The sequence below is a fragment of the Triturus cristatus genome, chromosome 4_2, assembly GCF_964204655.1.
Source record: "Triturus cristatus chromosome 4_2, aTriCri1.1, whole genome shotgun sequence".
In the NCBI taxonomy this organism is placed as follows: domain Eukaryota; kingdom Metazoa; phylum Chordata; class Amphibia; order Caudata; family Salamandridae; genus Triturus; species Triturus cristatus.
The window spans coordinates 412950888-412974236 of NC_140586.1; the positions used below are offsets into that span (position 1 = coordinate 412950888).

Below are 23349 nucleotides of genomic sequence, written 5' to 3' on the forward strand. Positions count from 1 at the left end.
ATGAAGAGCCTCAAAGATCCCAGGAAAGCGCGGAAGTGGATCAAGGCCTGCTGACGGGCTGCCACCCTCCCTGTAGGAGGAACAGCCATGCTGCACCAGACGTCCAAGACAGGTCATGAAAAGCCAATTGTTGACGTGTTTTTGTTGCAGTAGGAGCCTTTATTTTTCAGTGAAGGAACCAAGCATAACTGTGACTGCTATAGTTGGTTCCTGAATGTGACCATCAGCTAATGAAGAAAGGCTGCTACTGAAGTAAATGATTTTCAAGCTTAACCCAGACCAAATCTGATACCCTTGCACTGGCAATGGATGCACAACCTATATCAAGTATCAGGATATTCCTACATGGGGCCAGAAGATAATACAGAAATATGCCTCCTGACTGTCTATGGTACAAAGGACTACCCACCTTCAGACATGATCAATTTGCCAGTATACAATTTTGACCTTCATTGCCAGAAGAAAGAGTTAAGAGTAGGAGCGTGTGCATGAGGAGTGAGAGAAAAGACCTGTGCATGTAGAAACCGGTCCTAGGATGCTCGATTCCGGTCCAGGGAAGACATGGCTTGGCAGTTCGGGCTGGACTGTTCCCATGAGGCACAGGGTCAAGACTGATTTGCATATGGCCATGTCTAAACTGGGGTGGTGTAGTGGGCAAAAGAACGATGGATTTAACCCAGATCTCTTGACTGGGGGAGAATGTATGCATTGTCAGCATTCCGTCCATCATTTGTTTGTTATAACGTTTTCGCCCTAAGTGGGATGGGTATTCCCAGACGTGGGACCCGTGCTCACTACGCCACTGGAGTCAAGCTATCCTGGCTGATGACGGCTGATATCCAGAAACCGGTCCTAGGATGCTTGATTCCGGTCCAGGGAAGACATGGCTTGGCAGTTCGGGCTGGACTGTTCCCATGAGGCACAGGGTCAAGACTGATTTGCATATGGCCATGTCTAAACTGGGGTGGTGTAGTGGGCAAAAGAACGATGGATTTAACCCAGATCTCTTGACTGGGGGAGAATGTATGCATTGTCAGCATTCCGTCCATCATTTGTTTGTTCTAACGTATTGTGCTGTATAGGCTGCATTGTTTTGTATGGAAGAAAACTTTGGTCGATTCCCACTAACCAATAGTAGGAAATAAGTGCATTTGAACATATTTATGTGAAGGTGGCTGTGCACCTTCCAGAAACAAACAGCAAAACCACAACCTCATTTTGAACAGTTAGTGGTAAGGGGCTACCAAAGGGTTTGTAAGGGTGATGATAATTTGCAGAGGTTCCTCATCTGAACATTCTGAAAGATCACAATTGCAGCACATCATGGGTGATACCCCTGGCCTTAGTGAGCCATAAGAAGACATTGTATCCAAAGCATCCTGATGTCAGTGAACAAAATACCTTGAACATGAGAGATGAAGAGCCTCAAAGATCCCAGGAAAGCGCGGAAGTGGATCAAGGCCTGCTGACGGGCTGCCACCCTCCCTGTAGGAGGAACAGCCATGCTGCACCAGACGTCCAAGACAGATCATGAAAAGCCAATTGTTGAAGTGTTTTTGTTGCAGTAGGAGCCTTTATTTTTCAGTGAAGGAACCAAGCATAACTGTGACTGCTATAGTTGGTTCCTGAATGTGACCATCAGCTAATGAAGAAAGGCTGCTACTGAAGTAAATGATTTTCAGGCTTAACCCAGACCAAATCTGATACCCTTGCACTGGCAATGGATGCACAACCTATATCAATTATCAGGATATTCCTACATGGGGCCAGAAGATAATACAGAAATATGCCTCCTGACTGTCTATGGTACAAAGGACTACCCACCTTCAGACATGATCAATTTGCCAGTATACAATTTTGACCTTCATTGCCAGAAGAAAGAGTTAAGAGTAGGAGCTTGTGCATGAGGAGTGAGAGAAAAGACCTGTGCATATAGGGCTGTGGCGCGCATGGACAGCCGGAGCATACAAGTACACGTGCCCTGGCTGCCAATACAATTTTTATTCTTTGTTATGCTAGAGAGTTTCCCATACTTAGCCCTGATCCTTGTGGTTATTGAAAACAGTTCACTAGATCATAAAACCTTAAGGTGCAATAATATGGGCAACAAATTACACGGATAAATCGAAAAAAACACAAATCATCAAACTCCATTCACTTTATCAGTTAAAAATGCATTCAGAACTCTATCATTGTAATTTTTTTTAAATAATAATAAACACACAACAGATTGCAAAAATCAATTTCGCCAAATCCCACAAAATGAACCCAACAATTCTTGTCCTAAATTAAAAACAAGGCCTCAGCTGGAAACACAAAGTCCAAACCTCAAAGAGGCAGACTGAATATTTTCCTCCTTGTGTGTCTTGCAGTTCTGGGTAATTTTAAAGACGTCAACAAATTAGACCGATACTGTTTGAGGGATGGTGGATGTGTATTGAAAATAGGGCCTATGGATAGGGAATACCCACGCGTGTTTACCTGAAACTGTGGCTAGACCTACATTTTTTAGTGAAAATAGATTACCAAGAACAGGGGTTTCGTAAAGCGAAACCACAGCAAGAAAAGCAACAAATCAAGCTAAAAAAAGAGCTCTGTCAAATAGTTTGGCCGAGCTATTCAATTCCACAGTGCGGGGAGGATGCATTGGTGGGTAGGTAAGGAATGTGCAGCTAGATCATGTCTCTACAAGCTAAGTCATTACTGAAGGTTAGTAACTTGTCCATGCGATAGAGACATCTAGCCGCAGATTTATTACCTTTGAACAGATACCCAAGCAATACTTTACCTGGAGGAGGTACTGCGGAAAACTTTTAGACCAGAAAATCCTGCAGAACACAGTGACCAAACAGGCCTTCTGTGCTAGCCTGAGAATCCGGGCAATAGTGTCTGGCAAAAGCGTGCCTAGACGCCCACATGGCAGCTTGACTGATATCAGCAATTGGAACCCCACGCTGGAGGGCTGTTGGGGCTGCCTTTGCTCTGGTGGAATGGGCCCAATGGCCCTCACAAGGCTACTTGTTTGCCAAGGCGTAACAGATTTTTATAGGGAGGATGACCCAACGAGATATTGTCCTCTTTTGAACTGCACACCCCTTCTTTGCTCCCATGTATCCTATAAAGAGTTAGTCATCCACCCAAAACTCTTTAGTGCAATGGAGATAAAATGATAATGGCCTTTTTGGGTCTAGACAGTGGAGAAGCTCCTCTTCCTTGGAAAGATGTAGAGCTGCATAGAAAGTGGGCAGAGTAACCGAGTGTCCCAGATGAAAGGGAGTTATGACCTTGGGCAAAAAGGATGCCCTACATCTCAGCACCACTTTTTCCTGAAAAAACATCAGGTAAGGAGGCTGTGATGACAGTGCCTGTAGTTCGCTCACCCTCCTAGCAGAGGTAATTGCCACCAAGAATGCGGTTTTGATGGTGAGTAACCGTAAAGGGCAGTTGTGTATCGGCTCAAACAGGGCACACATCAAGAAGGTGAGGACCAAAATAAGGTCCCATTGTGGCATAAGAAAGGGAGAAGCGGGAAACAACTGGGTCAACCCCTTCAAGAACCTCTGCACCAGAGGAACTTGGAAAGTGAAGGCTGATCTGGTAGCCGAAGAAAGGTTTAGAGGGCCAAAAGATACCCCTTCAGAGTGCCCAAGGCAGAACACTTCTAGGCCAAAGAAAGGATAAACAAAAGGGTATCTGCCAGAGAGGAAGACAAGGGGTCAATGGACTTATCTTTACAAAATTTCTTCCATTGGCAGGAGCATACCGATTTTGTGGAGGGATGCCTTTATGCCAGAATAACCTCACAGACTTCAGGAGGGAGGTCAAAAGGGGTAAACTGTCGCCGCTCAATCTCCACGCAAGGAGGCGGAGAGTGGACAGGTTCGGGTGAAGGGCCCTCCCCTGCTGCTGTGACAGAAGATCCTCCCTTAGGGGGCAACCTGCTCGGAGAATCAATGATCATGTCTAGAAGCATGAGATACCAAACAATCCGTGCCCAGTCCAGGGCCATAAGAATAACTTGTGTCCGGTTGCTCTTGATTTTCTTGAGCACTCTGGGCAGGAGTGGTATGGGCGGAAAGGCATATAAGAGGCCTGAGCTCCACTCGTGGCAAAAAGCGTCCCTGAGTAAGAATCGCCTTCTAAACTCCAGCACGCAAACCTGCTGACATTGTACATTTTCTTCAGAGGCGAATAGATCTAACCAAGGTTCTGCCCACCGCTGAAAGATCTTGTACTACCTCCGAATGGAGACGCCACTCGTGATACGCAAGGCACCTTCGGCTGAGCTTGTCCGCCCTGGCATTCAGAGAACCGGCCAGATGTTGAACCACCAGGGAAAGGCCCTGCTGGTCCAGAGAAGCAGGACTTCTTGACAAACAGTCAACGACCGCTCTCCACCCTGTTTATTGCAGTACCACATTGCGGTAATGTTGTCAGTGAAAACCTGTATTAGCCTTCCGTTTATGGATGGTAAAAAGGCTTTCAGTGCCTGTCAGATCACCCGAAGCTCCAACAGATTGATATGGAGCTTGGCTTCCGCCAGAGACCAGAGTCCTCTGAGCTCCACCTCCCCAGATGGCTATCCCCCATCCCAGAAGGGACGCATCTGTCACTACTATGAGCTGTAAGATCTTGGTAAGGAAGGGAGAGGGGTCTGTCCTTGATCCAATAGAGGTCTGTTAGCCACCACTGCAGGTCTTTCGCATTGCCCTCCAAAATCTGAACCAGGCCGAGATGAATTGGGTCCTCCAAAATTCCTACTGTGCTACAGAGCAGCCCGCTTACGCGTTATAGTGGATTGGTCACAGAGGGCGACTGATTAAGAAGCTGTGGGTTTCTCTTTTCCTAAGCAGTTCAAAATTAGAATTGTAGATGATGAATCCATATATTCTTAGTACTACTGTGGAGCTGTTAATTTGCACCCCTACTGCCTGAATGTTGGTGACCTTTGTTACTTTTTAAATGCTCAGAAAAGAGGTTTCAAAATGAGTGGTAATCAGATGAGTAATATTAATGATGTCACAAAAAAGCAAAAATAAATGAGTCTACAACATAAGCCTTTTAAAACGTGAATGCCATTTCAATTAACAAAATTAGTCTTCACTGGGTGTATATACTAGGAAAAAGCAGCATAGTGCCGAGATCTTTAAATAAAAAAACCTTTAAATCAGGAAAATATAATCAATAACCTCTTACTTTGCTCCAGCCTCCTCTGTACAGGAAAGGAAGAACAAAAGCTGTACAAGTCAGAAGTATAGTGGAAACCATCAAAATGCGATGCACCTAAAAGAAACATCAATTTAATTTAAATATCATGCAAACAATGTTAATGTACAATTTATTAGGTTTCCATCTTGATCAGAAAGCTACTGCGCTTGTGACAGAATCTTAAAATAACACATGCAGCACAATTCATTGTGGGCTTCAGCTCGACGTTCCCGGAGTCATACTGACAACACCAAATTTTCAGACAAGTAATGAGACCTTCTAGAAACCACCCACTAGACCGCAGAATGATGCTCAATATGTGAATCTCAAATAGGTTCAAGTTGCATACCTACTGTTACAGGTAACTAACATTTTTCCTCTATGCACTGCATTCACAAGTTAAAATGGCATTTTACAGTACAGTCTCCAAATTATATGGCAATCGAGCAATTCCAATTCATCAAGTAAATGGAATTATAAGGCCAGGTACGTTAACAGGTAGGTAAATATATTTTACTTATCATATTGAGGTAGAGCTAGGGTTCCTAGAAGATTTAATATGACAGGCACTTGTCCTTTTATGGGTCAAACTATGGTATGCTCCAGAGCTAAAGTTCATGTGTGACATTGTGAAAGATGTTTTTTAATTAGATAGCGTGCAATCTATCCCTCGGTTCAACTACGTTAAAACGTCACTTCAAGATCTTGGGATGATAAGCTTATGGGTAAATAGAGCAGATATTAACTCCTCCTACAAGGCACTGGTTACGTTACAGTACCATGAATTAAGAGATAATATAAGGTTGGAGAGCAACCAGCATGGTAACAGTCCAGCATTATACCTTGCTCGCTACAAGCAAAGGTATGCAACCCTAACTTTTCTGGATTAAAGCCCAACAATGCAGATTTTATCTGTCACCGTTACGTCTTAACTTCTCACATCTCTGTCCCGATAGTTCAGGACTCGAGCCAACATGGGCCGTAAAGTACTCATTTTTGCAAGCAGGGTACAGTACAATTTACCACAGTGTCCACCTCCACATCGTGACTAAGTAAGCCAGCATTCTACTCACAACAAACCCCTACAGAAACGTTTTTGGCCCATGGACTAGCCCTTTCACTAACTGACATTTTCTACTAAGTAGGCTGTACACGCCATCATGGACTGTCAAGTCTCAGGATTACCAACTCTGGCTGACCCACAAACATTCATTCTGTAGTGTCTTGCCAGCCCAGTTACTCGCTAATAACCACGTCACACACACACAGAGTTGCCTTTATTCTGATGTGTGTATGTCAGAACGCAACATTCTGAGCCTGCCTTCAACTTGTCTCTCCAACACTTATGTCACAGTTCTACGGTGTACAATTGGGAACCAAAGGGTTCCAACGTTCTTTTATTTACAAGACACTACATCCCCCGCTTTGAAAAATTACAAGTTATAACTTTTAAAAATAGATAAATAAGTAAATAAAAACAAGGATAATCATAGAAATACAGGCAATTACATTGCTTCAATTAGGCGCCATGGCGCCTGAATCACAAATCCTGATCAGGTCATTAGAAACCGGCAACTGGCAGTCAAAGTGTAACTGATCTGCACAGGTGAGGTGAAATTATCAGCAGACACAGTCATCAACTATCTTTCGGGACACAGTCTCTCTATTGACATCGATGCTTGAGGAGTGCTGGGCCACATGTGAAAAGAGAAGAATCTGTCGTAAAGGACTTCCCAGGATGCTGCGCTGTCACCATGTTTCTTTGTCTGTCAAGCACTCAATCAACCCTTGTAATGGTGGCATCTTTTACATGGCGTCTTCTGTCAGCATATATTTTCCTTTTCTGTTTGTGACCAAAGTTTGTAACATTAATGTTTTCCTCATTCTTGGACCGGAGGTTGGTCCATTGGGGTAGCTTGGTCATCATGGCTCTTCCAAACATAAGAATTGCAAGGCTTTACCCGGTCGTTGAGTGAGTGGTCGAACGGTAAGTTCGACGAGTACAACTTTGAGGTGTAGCTTCTTCAGTGCAGCACGCTGAACAGCTTTCTTTATAGTACTCATAAACCGTAGGCCTGGGGCCAAAGAGGAGGGCCTTTTTGATTCTTTATATAGAGGTGATTTAGATAGGCGGTAAATTCTTGACTATTAAAAGTTGCGCCGTTATCAGATTTTAAGATAGTCAGTACACCCCCCTCCGAGACTCTTGGAAATTACAATTTGTGTGCCTTCCTGAGTCACTGAAAGTTCATCTCTTACATTTTTTAGTTTTGGATAATCACTGTCATTAATGAAAGGTTGAGAGTGCTGGTTCCACTATTGATGAGCAATAATGTCCTTCAACTTTAACTTGTCACTATCTTGGCTTGCGGCAGTGACAATTTGTTCTATAAACATAGCAGCTTGTATGCTTGATTTCACAATAAAATTGATGTAAGCCTCCGCTCTCTAAGATGGGGTACCAGGGCATTGTAATGGCACTCTTGAAAAATAATTAGCAGGATTCTGATCTTTCCGTGGATGATTAAGAACCGGTTAGTTGTATTCTTGTAGCGCCAAACCCCTAATGTTCAATTCTAGGAGGCATTTTGACTTTACGATTGCCGAATATCATCAACAGTGCTTGATGATCAGTCACTACTGTGAAGGGCCTTCTGTACAACAAAACACACAGAAATATTTGCAAGCCCAGACCACTGCCAACCTTTCTTTTTCAGGCTGAAAAGAAGCATGTTCCATTTGTGACAAGCTTTTCCTAACATATGCTGCTATGTCTCCGTGCATTGGGCTGTCTGTTGTGCTGTGCAAGGATGGCGCCTAACCTGGCAGGGCTGGCCTCAACCACAACCTCTGTACGAAGTTTGGGATCAAAGCAGGCCATTTCAGTGGCACTCTCAATAGCTTGCTTGATCTCTTCTCTCATTCTCGTGACCAATAAAAAAGACACAATCTTTTTTTTAGTTCTCGTAACGGTGCAATGCTGTAGCAAAATCTTGTATGTAACTAGAACAGTAACTGGCCATTCAAGAAATTATCTTAAAATAGCAGGTTTACTGGGGTATTTGCAGAAGACAACACTTGTACTTTAGCTGGATCAGGTTTCATACCCCCATCAGAATAGACATGGCTGAAAGAATTTCAAGCTTTTCTTGTGGAATTCACATTTGTCAGCATTTAGAGTTATATCTGAATCATTCAGCAAATAACATACTTGCATGAGAGCTTTGTCATGCTCTTTCTGTGTAGCTCCGAAAACCAATATGTCATCACTATAGTTAGATGACTTTACTACATGCTGTAGGATACATCAAATGACATGTTGGAAAAGTTCAGCAGCAGATGATATACCAAAACTCAATCGCTTGTAGCAAAACAAACCAACATGCGTAGAAAAGGTTGCTATGTACCTGTATTTTTTTTCTTCAAGCTCTAATCGGTGATATCCTTTATTTAGTTTAGCAGAGAGAACTTCTCACCATTCAAATGAGTGGTCATATCAATAATGTGCAGACCAGGATGTCTCTTGTTGGCCTGATGCATGTCAATGCAGATGCGGCAAGCTCCTTCACCGTCTCTTATAGGCACTATTACAATGGGGCTAACCCATAGTGTTGGACCAGAAGAGCGTTCAAAGACGTCATGTTTAAGCAAAAAATTAAGTTCCTTTTCGACAGATTGTTGCAAGTGAAAAACAACTCGTCTGTGTCTTTGAGCATCAGGATGAACATCCTCATTTAAATGTAACTTTACTTTCATTATTTTGAGTTTTCCTAACCCATGCAATAAACGTAGGATTTTGTCCTGCAGGTCATGGTGTCCGTTTTGTCGATCATTGCAATGATATTTTAAAAATATCTACCACTTCTTCAGTTTTTATTACTTCTTAAATGTACGTAATAATTTTTGTTGATTGAGCGAAATGCACCTGAAAACAGAATTAGTGGAGTTATCATGAAGAAGCAAAACCAAGACTAAACAATAAGCAACAGGCAAAACAGAGTACATATTACTTTATTATATCCCAAAATTGGTTTGTGACTGACAACTAACACTTATGTCCCAAAAGTTGTTACAGTAATTTCAATCACAGGTTTTCCTTTTTTCCACAAAACTGTATTTTTGGATATCATATTCAAGAAATTAAGTGGTATCCTCCTGAGGGAACTTAAAATTAATCTTAAAACAATCATGCATTCACTAAGCATAATCATGGTTTAATGCACAGCCTCCTAAAACTCAACAGTGGGGGACTAATGTGTTCAATTTTTGTATATAGATAAACGTGCTATTACATGAAGGATTTTTTTTAGAGCACGATCATCAACAAGACATCCTGGCGTAAAGACTGCCAATTTAATTAAACTGCTGATTAACCAGGAGCATTAGTAAATAAACAAATAGATTAGGCATTTGTGCTCCACACTCCTCCTCCACCACCACCTTTGACCCTCGGTCTAGGTCCACTCTCTCCCCGCTGTTCCGTTGTGCCATCTACTGCCCTCCAGACCCGACCTCCTGGGAGGTTTGAGGCTGCTGCCCACGCCTGCTGCCTGCTCCAACTGGGAACCAGACTGCCTTCAGCCCGATTCACGCCCTGCTGCCACCATAACCATTTTCAGCCGGTTTACTTATATTATTTTTCCCTGTTGTGCCACCAATGTTTATTGTGTCTATTTGTGTTCTTGCATTATTTTCCTCCACTGTTTTTTTTGCCTGCCTCCCTACCGTCGTTACTGCCCATGAGGCCCCTCCCCCCGGAAAACCCCCGCTCCCACCTCCCAGCCTCTCCTTCCTCCCCCCTCCCCTACTTAATGACGGACGAGCCAAAAGCAAGCCCGTCTGGGCCAGACCGCGACCAGCGCCAGGGACCCTGGATCTCCCACCATTCAACCCCGGAAAACTCAGATTGCCAACAGGCCACGCCAAACACGGCCAGTTCTCATGCCTCCACTGTCGTCAGACCTTCACCACCGCCAAGGCCACCAACCCCAACCAACACCGGTGACACCCAAAAATGCATCCTCCTCAACCTGCGCTCTACGCACAAACACGCCGTGCAGATCTGGAACCTACTCTACTCTCTCGCCTGACATGGCATTCTTCATGGAGACCTGGACCTCCGCTCCAGACATCAACACCACCATCCTGAACGAATATAAGATCCAGAAGGAAGGACCGGCTCAACTAACAGGGAGGGGGCCTCGCCATTGCCCACAAGAACACCCCCGCCTCATCGCCTCCAGCGAAACCTTACCCTCTGCCGAACACCTGCACTTCCAGATCCAGACGTGCCCCAACTTCACACTCCGGGGCACCCTCGCCTACAGAATCCCCAGGCCTCCTTCGCCGCCACCATCACTGACCTCATTGCACCCCACGCCATCGCCTCAATGAACTACATACTCATCGGACACCTGAACTTCCACCTCGACGACCCCATCTCCACCACCCTTCGTGACAACCTCGCCAACATCGGACTCAAACAGCTCGTCACCACACCGACTCACAGGGCATGACACACCCTTGACCCCAACTTCACAGCAGGAAACAGCGTCCACTTCAGCGACACAATGCAACCCCTATGGATTGACCACCACTGTGTACACTTACTCGTCGACAAACCGAAGCCACCCAAACCAGCCACACGCCCACCAGGAAGGAACTGGAGCAAAGTCACCGACTAACAACTCTAATCCACCTTCACCTGAGACAACCACACTCCGGCATCCGACGCCAACCTAGCAGCCAGTGAATTCCACACGTGGATCTCCAACGCCGCAGACAAGCACGCCCGCTACGCAAGCCCGACAAACAGCGCCCCAGGAAAGCCGCCTGGTTCACCACCGATCTCCAAGAAGCCAGACGCACCTGCAGATGCCTTGAGAAGAACTGGAGAAACAACAAGACACCTTGAAACAACACCACCTACAAGGACACTATGACGGACTACCACAACTGAATCAGCACCACCAAAAAAACTTTCATCCACAACAAAATCCCTGCCAACTCCAGCAATTCCAAGGAACTCTTCAGCATCATCCAGGAATTCACCAACCCCCGCAGCGAAACCACAGACATCACCCTTTCCCAAGATCTCTGCGATAAGATTGGAACCTACTTCCACCTCAAGATCAAAAAGCTCTGCGACAACTTCGTCGACCATCCACCAGACACCTCAGTTTGCCCGCCCCCAGACACCAGCCAGCCCACCATCTTCACCTGGACTGCAATCACGGCCGAAGACACAGCCTCCACCATGAAAGGCATCCACTCCGGGCCCCCACCGACCCCTGCCCTCCACACATCTAGCACAGAGCCGCCACTGCCATTGCACCCGAACTACAACGCACCATCAACACCACCTTCGAAACAGGCACCTTCCCAGACGACTGAAAACTCGCATAAGTCAGGCCCTTGCTCAAGAAGCCCTCAGCTGACCCTACGGACCTCAAGAATTACCAGACCTCGCCACAGATGACATCCACACCCTCCTGGACCAAGGCAACTCCGCAGTCCTGATCCTATTCGTCCTATCAGCAGCCCTTGACAGCGTCTCCCACCGCACACTCATCGCCAGACTACACAACGCCGGCATGCAAGGAACTGCCCTAGACTGGTTCCGATCATTCCTCACCAGAATAAGCCAAAGGATCAGACTGCCATCCTTCCTCTCCGATCCCACGGAATTCACCTGCGGAGTGCCACAGGGGTCATCACTAAACCATATCCTCTTCAATATCTACATGGCCCCCCTCGCCGCCATCATCCGACAACATGGCCTCCTACGCTGATGACACCCAGCTCATCCTCTCCCTCACCAGAGACCCCACCACCGCCATACTCAACTTTCAGAAAGGAATGCAGGACGTCGCAGTCTGGATGACCAACAGCTGCCTAAAGCTCAATACCGAGAAGACAGAAGTCCTCATCCTTGGAACTACCCCTTCAACATGGGACAACACCTGGTGGCCCACTGCCCTATGGCAACCCACCGACCCCCTCAGACCACGCCAGAAACCTCTGCATCATACTAGACTCATCCCTCACCATGAACCGACAGGTAAACGCCGTCGCCTCCAGCTGTTTCAACACCCTCGGCATCCTCGGTAAGACGTTCAAATGGATCCCTCCCCCGAGTCAAGGTAGACAGTCACTCACACACTCATCACCAGCAGACTGGACTATGGAAACGCACTCTACGCCGGCATAGACAAGTCCCTACTCTGCAAACTGCAGAGGATACAGAACACCGCTGCCAGACTTGTCCTTGGAATCCCTCGGCACAAGCACATCAGCCAACACTTACGAAAGCTCCACTGGCTCCCCGTGGAGAAAAGAGTCACTTTCAAAATCCTCACCCATACCTACAAATGCCTACACAACACCAGGCCACATACATCGACAGAATCCCCTTCCACGTACCCAAAAGAAACCTCCGATCAGCCAACCTCGCACTCGCCAAAATCCCGCGCATCCTCAAAGCCAGAGCAGTCGGAAGATCCTTCTCTTACATCGCAGCCAAAAACTGGAATGAGCTCCCGGCTCACATCAGGTCAAAATAGAGAGGTGCATCAAAACCTGGGTGTAGAAGAGTGGGAGCCTGTAAGCTAGGATTAGCAAGACAGTGTAAGATCCAAGGAAAAAGACCTTTGCGTGTTACTGTGCATGGGGGGCACTAGGCACACATCCCCAGGCTTATAAAGCAGAGCCTATTAGATACTATTTAAGAGTGATCTTTTTGCGGCCAGTTGAGCTGGACATTCAGCAAGTTGAAAGGGAAAGAAGAGAGGGACTAGACTTTATCAGATCAAAGAAACCACACAACAAAACATTTGCAATTCCACCAAATGCATGTCTTTCTTACTAACCCCACTCGCTTGTCACAATTCTTTGCAGTGATCATAGACTGTTTCTGTAACTTTGCAGGATACTTTTGTACCTACCTGAAACCAAATCGTCTCTCCAAATATTGTCCCATCAGGCCAAACTGGTTTAAAGAAGCGAGCAACAAGAACACCAATGCTAACTAGAGTCATCCATGCCACAAACATCAGAGCACCTGTTAAAAGAAAGCAGTGAGCTGCCTTAGCATGGTGGCAAAGATAAAGTAAGACAGCAAGGGACAAAATTATGCAATTTTAAAATTACATTAGCTCATTTGTAAGGTGTTACATTTTTTTTACACTGAAAGATAGAAATATGGTGTTGCATGCCAGTAGTTAGCTAGCTTTAAGTATTTGTGATTTATGTGTCCTTACCTTGCACAGGAACTACAATAAGCTGAACAATTCTAGAAAAATAGATTCAACCTTAAACACATCCTTAGTTTCCTTAATTGGTATGAAAAATACGGCATGGAAGAAGTCCCTTAAAAAAAGGATGAACCCCATTTCCAATCCAACATGTTTTAATGAGAGTTTGTATCAGATGCAGTTCAGGAGCCACGGTGCAGACAGGGACTACTGGGACCAAACTTCGGGGCCTGAGGTTGTTTGCCACTGTGGAGCGCCCTACCATGGCTCTGTAAACTGGGACAAGAACCACGCTTTCAGCACTAAACACTCAGAGTAGCAAGGGTCAGCAGTCAGAGGTTTCTCAGGGAAGTAATGGAGTGTCAAGAACTGAGATTTTAACAATCAACCAACAGACAAAGTAATATCTAGACCAGTGCATATCTTTATGAAAAAGAAATTACTTTAAGAGAGCACTTTCTATTCTCACAGCAAAACTAAATCCTGTACAATCAATGTGTATAAAGACAGGGTTCTAGAATGCAGTGTCCGATCATTAAAGCATTTTCACTCTTCTACCTTCCCAGTAATCGCCTTTCTCCCTTCCTGGATTAAGGTTCCTGCAGGTACTGTCCCCACTAGTCTATGCAACTAGGCTCAAGTGCAGTTCTCAAACATCTCAGTGTTTAGTACGCAGCCCAGTTATTTTTCCTGAGTCTTAATTTAACAGTACCAGACTACACAGTGGAAAGGCCTGTGCCTTTGTGGCACTTGGTTCTGGGAGTAGTATAAGCCCGGTGGTTTACCTGCAAGACACTTTCAACATTCCTGGGAGGGTGGTGGATGGATTTGTACCATCCTGCTTCACAACATGCATATTTGCTGCAGTGCTGTGGTGTCAGGGAGGTGGGTCTTCATATCAAGACTCAGTTCCTCAGTGCGCTGCCAAATATTGTTGCAGCCTACAGATCGAATCTTCTCTTGACGATGATATCCAGCAATGGAAAATCCTTGGGCAGAGGGGGCACTCTGAGTGATGTAGTTCCTTTGCTCCTCATCAGCATCGTCAGTATTCAACGATCAGACCCACAGCTGGCTGCCAGGTAACACGCTTCAGGCACATCTTAATGCAGTTCATTCTATGAACTGCACGAAGAGGCTAGTGGAACATTCCATGAAATGTGTCTCTTTCACAGGTCCACCGAACACAGCCCATTTCTAAAGAGAGGCTACTCACAGCAGGTGGCAGAGGGGCTCCCTGGAGTACCCACAATATGAAGTAGTAATTGGTGTCAGACAAAAGGGCAGGCCTGGCCTAGAAACTTCCTCACTTTGAACAACAGAAACTACAGTCCAGCTTTCATCCTTACCGTCTACTAGATAGCAGCGGTCAGGAAGAACTAATCATCAGCCCCTTGCTAACAAAGTCTTCATAATATTTCTAAAGGTATCTCGGCCTCCATTCTCTTCACTTCAGTGTGTGGGTCTCAACCCTCTAGTCACAGGAAAGGAGGCAATACATTTTCCCTCACAGCCTGGGAAAAGCTGCCCTAATTCTTTCTCTTGTGCTATGTTAGAACCTATGGTCTCCAATATGGATCCTGCTTGATTCAATCATCAGACTATTACCACATATGTACAACATGCATATTATACATGCACTCTACATAAACATGGGATGGGAGCACAAGGCTTTGGTTTCACATAATAGTAAATCTTTACAATAGAAGGTTCAGTAGATAACATCCTCACAGACCGATAAAAAGCTCTGGTCACACCAAAGATTAAAACAATAGGGTAAACTACCACTACAGCTTTATGTGCCTCACCCAAGAGTAAGAATGCAGTCCACTGTTGACTAGAAGGATACGCTTGGTGAGCCCACATGACAGGTCTGGGACCTCGCAATGTCAAGGGCAGGCCTAGGGTCTGTTTACATGCCAAATTAGTAGGATGCCAGACTTGAAATAAAATTCAAGACACATGTTTTTAGAACAGTTGCCCTTTGGGGGTTGGCGTAAATCTGTTCAGATGTTTTTTGATATTAGCATTAAAATGGTGTCACAGGGCTTCGAAGGGTTAATTTTAAAAGATCTCTGGTTGGGTGAGTTAACCCAAAAAGGGTTTACAAACGCAAGCAATCTGATTACCTGGCAGCAACTGACACTTTTTGCTGTAGGAACCCTATATCGTTACAAGAAAAGAGCCAGTAAAGTTAAAGCAGACAGGGTGGTATCGCTTGACCTAAAGGATGAAGTGGAGATGTGGTCAAATATTTTTTTTAAAAAGCTCCTGTTTTGGTTGCCGGGTTCATAGATCAAAGACTAGACTCCCATCCTGATTTTAAGAAAATTCACAGTACAACTAAGTATGATAAAAAAAAAAAACACGCACAGTGATAATGTGGAAAAGGGACTAGCACAGGGCCTGCATGTCATCTGTGACATCTAATATGTATGCAGATGCCAAGAGTATTATATGAAATCTATCACCATCATTGAGTGTGGGGCGGGGCAATGACTCACAAGCAGCGAAACTGAGTGGGCGATGATTTTCCTCCCCTTCCTCAACAATGGTAATAACATACAATATTTCACTCTGTGCAACTGCATATATGGTGTGAGCCATACTATATTTTCCATGTGTACTAGTTGTAACAAAAGGAGTTACATTTGTGTAGTATAGTAAAATCAAATTGAATCATGAGTAGCAAGAGAGTTGTTCACCTATGTAATTGTTCCATGCAATTTGTGAAACATTGAAATGTGTTTTTCATAGGTAAATGTTGCTGTACTGTGGTAATCAACTCAAATTTGACCCGCGTTATGTGGTAACAAATGTTATGATTGGGCATTTATTAGTACAATTGCCCTAAACAACGTGTTATTAGGCCACAGGTATTTTAAATACCATAGCATATTATGTAAAATATATGTTTTTTCCATGGGGGGGGGGGGGGGCGGAGAAAAGAGATAAAGGTTAGTTTTAAATCAGTGAACACAAAGCCAAACAAACTCTAAACGTTGTCAGTCAAGGTATGCAGCACACAACATAACTTGCACCATAATCCCATGTTCCTTTTGGATGGAATTTTATTTTACATGTGCATTAGGAAAATGGTGTAATGGCGAGGCAAGATGGCGGCCGGTCCATCGGCCGAGTGAGCTGGACCCTGCACTCCCCGCGGCGATTCCCCTCATTGACACCGCCACGAAGATGATTTCGCCTAGAAGGTTTTAACGCATAAGATATGACACCCCATCCTGCGAGAGAAGAGAAAAGCGGTGCCCGTGTTTGTAGCTGAAATCGCCTCCGGCGATGAATATACTTACTGCGGCGTCCGCTGTGATCTGTGTGCGTGGAGGAGTCTGGCGCTTTTGCCCTTCGCGCCGGAGGAGCTGGTGCTCGTTCATTGCTCTGGCTCTGGCGGCTGGCAGGGCCCTTCAGACCACTACAGGAATGCCGCCGAAAACAGCTCCTAAGCTTCCGATAAAGAATTCAAAGTCCCGCGCCGGCAAGTAAGCTGTGAACGTGGACTCTGCAGCTGGGGGTCAGGCAAAGGTAACGGCTGCGGGTATCGGGCTGAATGATGGCTCCGATTCTAGCTTGCTCCCCCGTTCTAGGACCCCTACGGGCAAAATCTGTTCTTCCTCGGCCACTTCACCCGCCGTTAAACAGATGGCTCCTCTGTTCGTCAAGCGAGCAACTAAAGCTTCGACACAGCTCCTGAACAGATCGGCAGATAGTGGGATACAACAGACTTTGGACGCTGTCCCCCACACCACCTTGGAGGGAAATAATTTGGCGGACATGAGGGGTGCAACACCGGTGAGTCACAGTAGTCAATCAGCGATAGGAAGCGCTTTGGACTTGGAGGTCGAGACTTCAAATGTGTTGGCTGGCTTATCAGGATGCATGCTGGGACCTGTAGTTCTCCCTTCTAAGCCTACCGACTTTCCAAAAACTGCGGTAACTCAAGATGGGCTAGGTACTGACCAGGCCGGGTCTAATCCAGATAATGACTTATTAGATAACTTTTTTCTTTATCAGATGGGTCTACCACATCTGATGATGATGTGACCAGCAGGGATTGGGCAGAGTATGAGCAGGGAGAAATTGATGACTGCATAACGGGTGGATATATGAATATGGCCCCTTGTGGTACAGTTCGGAAAAACAACAAAACCTTGAGTGAAGAGGAGAAGGATTTAGGGGGCAATTTACCTGATAACACCCCTAATGCCCTAGGGGAGAACTTGGCATGGGATTATTCATTCTCCACTGTAAAGCCTCCCGCTTCAGGCCATGAAGCGGACCCAGGGAATCCTGCTATGTTTAATTCATTTGACTCTCCTAAACCTATCAAGCTGGAAATGATTTATGAGACGATGATCTCACATAGAGCGGAGACTAGGTTAGAGAATGCCAGAACACAGGGTGCCTGTCGCAAACTACAAAATGCTGTCAGACGCATTAATAAGTCAAGCGCTGAGATTGGTATTAGAGGTAATGAAACTGAAAACCGCATCTCAGCGCTGGAGGATGAACTATCAACGCAAAAAGATACGGTGACTGCACTAAAAAAACTAAAAAGATGATGCCACCTGGAAATTATCTGAGCTTGAAAATCAGATGCGACGGAGCAATTTACGAGTGTTGGGTATTCCGGAGGGGGCAGAGCGGGATGATCCGAGACAGTTTATTATCCAACTGTTTACAGAGGCTTTTCCGGAGCTTTCCCAGTGGGATTGGGGGATAGAGATTCAGAGAGCCCATCGATTCCCTATCCATAGAAAACAACAAGCTACTCACTCAGGATCAGAACCTGTATATTCTCGTGCCATCTTGACCTCAATTAATAATTTTCTAGCTAGAGAAGCGGTTTACGATTTGGCGCGTCCAAACCGTAAGAGATTGGCCAAAGGGATCTATTTTTTTGTTAGGCCAGATTTTTCGCATGAAACAGTGTCTCGCAGATGGCACCTTCGTCAGCTAATACCTAGGTTTCAAGCGAAAGGTGCGCAGGTGTTCTTAATGAACCCCGCAAAGTTAAAGGTAGTGGTTCAGGGTCAAAACAGGTTTTTTTTTCCAGAGGTATTGGCTAAGGAATATTTGCAACAGTTGGCGCCTGTGAACTGAGCTGCAGATAATAACGAGGCTAAGGTGGCAAGTGTGCTTTAGTTATATTTATGTTTTTTTCTGGGTATGGGGTACCGCGGGTGAGTGTTTCCAGCTCCCCATCACTAGGACTCTGGTCCTAATGCCTCATTTTTGGGAGGGTGCGGTGGGAGGGGGGAAGGTTGATGGTGGGGTGGGTGGGTTCGGTAGGGTGGAGGGAAGGCATGGGCCGAGGTGTGGGATGGGAGGGATAAAAGCAAAAAATATGTTCCAACTGTTTGACTCTTTTCTGTGTTTTTTTGTTTGAAGCATTTATGATTAGATTTACTAAAGGGCTCCTAAACGTTGAATTTAATGGCCAATTTGAATTTAAAAATCGTAACTTATAATGTTTGTGGCCTTAATAATTATGAGAAACGAAGGAAGATGCAAATGGAATTGAAACTCATTAACCCCGATATTGTGTGTATTCAGGAAACACATATTTCGTGGTCTGTACGCCAGAAGTTAGATGATTTGGGGTATGTTACTCTGGTCGCCTCGAAACAATCAGATACAACGTGGGGGGTGGCCATTCTTGCTCGCCCCTCTTTAGTTAAAACTGAGCGCTTCTTGGCAGATATACATGGCCGATGGGTTATTCTTGACTGTTTAGTTGGAGATAAACGGTTTACCCTTTGTACTATATATGGATCTAATCTTGACGAAGCTAATGTTTTTGATTTTTTAAATGGTGAGCTTGCTCTATGGCCCTCACCAGTTGTGTGTTGTGGAGATCTCAATTTCCATTTGGATAGCGATTGGGCAAGCTCTTCTCCCTGGCTATACAGGGGTCGTAAACCTAAGGTTTTTCAAGCTTTAAAGAATCTGATGGCCGATCATGGTTTGGTTGATGGGTGGAATTTTTTATATCCACAAACACCTGGTTATACTTTTTTCTCTCCACCCCACACTAAGCTATTTCAGCTGGATTGTTTTATTATTCCTGTTGCCTGGGCCTCCTGTAGCCAAATTCAAGTCTATCCTAGTCTCTTATCCGATCATGCTCCTGTGGCTATCTCCTTTTCTAATGTGGCTACTATAAGATATAGTAAGACTTTCACTTTTGATAGGAAGTTGCTGCTTGATATTTCTTTTGTGAACTATATGAAAAGGTGGATCCCAGACTTTTTCCATCTTAACCGTGGTTCAGCTGAACCCGCGGTAGTCTGGGATTCCTTTAAGGCATGTTTTAGAGGTGAGGTCCTCAGCTTTGCCCTACATGCTCAAAGATTGCGCAAACAAAATTTGATGCAGCCATTTACTCATTTACGGAACGCTGAAGTAGATCTTATAGCTCAACTACAGGCAGCTGATGATCCTAAGGACTGCCTTGATAGACTAGCTCGCTGTAAAGCTAAGATTAATCTTGTATGGGCCCTAGAGATATCACCTTTATAGGAAACAGTTGTATGAGTTAAGGGGAATCTGCAGGGAGATGCTTAGCTCAAAGGATTCGGGCAAAAAAACAAATATCTAAAATTAATTCTATCTATAACGACCAACAGGTATTAGTTTATGAACCTCTGGCTATTATGAAAGTTTTTCACCAATTTTATTCGGAGTTGTATAGCCAGCCGGATGTTGGCGATTCTCCACCCGATTTCGGGCTACCAGTGCTAGAATGGAATAGGCTTGATTCTGCTGTGGCAGAGAGATTGGATCTGCCATTTTCTGCCGAAGAAATCGAGCGCGCACTGTTTAAATTGCCCTCGGGCAAGGCGGCCGGTCCAGACTCTCTTCCATCAGAGATCTATAAGACCTTTTCCCAAGAACTCCGTGAGGATCTTCTGAATACTTTCCAAGCGGCAAGGTTGGGATTTCCTCCCCAGTCATGGGATGCTGCCCATGTAGTTGTATTTCCAAAGAAGGGGAAACCTCCTCATCAACCAGGGTCATATCGCCTGATATCGTTGGTTAACTGCGATGGTAAATTATATGCTAAACTGTTAGCAAATCGTATGGCTCCGCTTGTTGCAGGTTTGGTATCACCACAGCAGCATGGCTTTGTGCCAGGACGGGGGACGGTCGATCACATTAATAGGGTCATTGCACTTCTCGACGTCGCGCAGGTTGACTCCAGATCTCTGGGTCTTGTCCTGCTAGACGCCGAGAAGGCCTTTGACCGCGTGTCATGGAGTTTTTTTATGGGAGGTTATGGTACGCTTAGGGTTTAACCCAGGTTTTCTTCGGGCTCTTCAGATTTTTTATCGGTCCCCTACTGCAAGGATATGTGCTATGGGTCTTAAATCGGAGGAGGTTCAGATCAGTAGAGGGACCCGGCAAGGCTGTCCTTGTTCCCCTATTCTTTTTGCTTTTTAGATTAATCCTTTCATTAGAATGCTCGATTTTAACTCACAAATCCCCCCCTTTATAGCTCAAGGCACGAAGTACAGCGTTCTCGCTTACGCGGATGATATAGCTGTCATTACGTCAGATTTAGCTACTGCTTTACCCTCTATAAAACAACTAGCGGAATGTTTTGGCAGATACTCTGGGTATAAACTCAATAAAGCTAAGACACAATGCTTGTGTACGGACCAAACGCTAGCTTTTGATAGCAGGATTGTGGACGAAGTGGTATACTTGGGTATCAAGATCAGGCCTAAGTTGGAGGATTTGGTTAGTGTTAATTGGATCGATATATTGGATAAAACCAAACATGCACTGGAGTCGTGGCAGAGTCTTCCCCTAACCCTGGTTGGCAGAGCTAATTTTCTCAAAATGATTATATTACCTAGAGTACTGTACTTTTTTCGTGCTGTTCCCCTTTTGATTCCTGGATACCAGATTCGCCAATTACAAATCGGTCTGTGAGAAATATCTTTGGGCTCCAGGAAGAATTCGCAGAGCTTCACGTTTTATGACGCTGCCACCTGCCCGTGGTGGATGGGGAGTCCCGGATTTTGCTCTCTATCAGATTTCATGTTTACTTTTAAGGATGCGTATTCTCTTGACTGGAGAGGAAATGTCTAATGTGGCCGAAACACCTTCAATCTATAAAATTACGCTTGGCTCGATAGCAAAGAAATGTTTGATCTCCAATATTGATGGTAGCTATTACAAGCGCACCCGGTTTAAGACATCTCTGCTTTTAATGTATGGAAATCTGTTAGGAAAATCTGCAATATACCCAAATTTATGATATACACTCCACTTAGGGCACCTTATCTACTACCTTCTATTTTTGGCGATTCAGTGGTACGATGCTGGCGTTCTAAAGGTATCACATGCCTGGGTGATTTTGTTTCTGCCGCGGGTGTTTTTCTTTCTTTTGATACACTTAGACAGCAATTTGATTTATCTAACAACCAATTCTTTAAATATTTACAGATCCGCGATTTTCTTCACAAGCATACCGCGTCGCTGTCTTCAATCCGTATTATTGATGTTATTAGATCGCAATCACCTATCGGTACTATTTACAAGGAGCTTATTGCACAGCGCATAGATGATATTGATAAAACTAATGAGAAATGGTCTTGTCGGCTGTTATCTACATCTATTAACATTCAAGAATCGATCAAAATGGCCCATATGGTTCTCTACTCTGCGTCACTAAAAACTCAATTATACAAAACTATTTTCAATTTATATCGCACACCTGCGGTGATGATGAAATGGGGCAGCTCTTCCCTATATTCAAATTCGGGTGAATGCTTTCGCTGTAAAGCATGCAAAGCTGATATAGTACATGTGTTTTATACTTGTCCTTCCTTAACGCCTTTTTTTAATCAAATTTCAAACTTTTTGGGTTATGTACTTGGTAAATCTGTTTCATTGTCATCAAATTTATTTACTGGGCATTGGGGAGGAAACCACCCAAGGGCATCCTCTTTTTGAGTTTTGTTTTTTTCTTTTTATTATAGCAGCTGTGATACGTTTGTCAATAGCTACAGCATGGTTGCAACCACAAGCACCGAGTTTTGATATGTGGCGCTCTAAGATATTTAATCTGTATAACCTTGAAACCAGTATGTATATGCTGAAAAAACCACGCAAGAGACGATTTGGCCTTATTATTTGGCGCCCGCTAAAAGATTATTTTGATGAGTAAATATTTATGATTAGCTCTGTCATATATGAAAGTTATGTGTAACTATTTGTGGCCTTTATGTTTGATTGACAACTGTAATTGTATGGCTTGTGGAACATTAATAAAAAAAAAAATAATAAAAAAAAAGGAAAATGGTGTAATGAGCATGCCGGGAGTGCAAGTTATGAAGTGCTAAATATGATAACTGTTGAATATCATGATATTTTAATTGTATTGTTCACTGAACCATACCTAATCTTAACTGTGCCTAATTGTGTTTTTTGTTTCAGCTGATTTAGTGTTTTTTCATGAAAAACTACTTTCTCCAGCCACAAACAGACGGCCATCTGCAGTGGGGGTTGGAAGCAGGGCCTGGCCTTTGCCCGGGCTCTTCACCCAACTACAATGGGAGCACTACCCTTGCTATGAACAACGGTGTTCAGCACAACAGTAATGCAAACCATAACCTGCTCACCAAATGCAATGACCCACTCTTTATGAGGAAGATGCAAACACAAATGCCATAAATAATCTTACAGATGAGATTACACATCACACTACCATTAACACTTTGCATGAGAGGACTATTAATGTAGCATCATTTATTTAAGTACGTGTATTTAAGTACGTGTTGTTATTGAATGTACTTTTAGGAGTTGTTACTTTTTTGTATTAATGCTGTGAGGCCATAAACTTTGCATTTGATGAGCCAGTTCT

General features: G+C 44.5%; 1 protein-coding gene across 7 annotated transcripts in view; it reads right to left on the reverse strand.

Annotated features, from left to right (window-relative positions):
* Positions 1-23349, reverse strand: part of FRRS1 (ferric chelate reductase 1) — a 216090-nt gene that overhangs the window by 53421 nt on the left and 139320 nt on the right. For all 7 annotated transcript variants that reach the window (XM_085601864.1, XM_085601865.1, XM_085601870.1 and 4 more), the window contains 2 exons: positions 13152-13267; positions 5197-5283 (listed from right to left, as the gene is read on the reverse strand). In XM_085601864.1, the coding sequence (XP_085457990.1) occupies positions 5197-5283; positions 13152-13267 (203 nt within the window). The remainder of the gene's footprint in view (positions 1-5196; positions 5284-13151; positions 13268-23349) is intronic.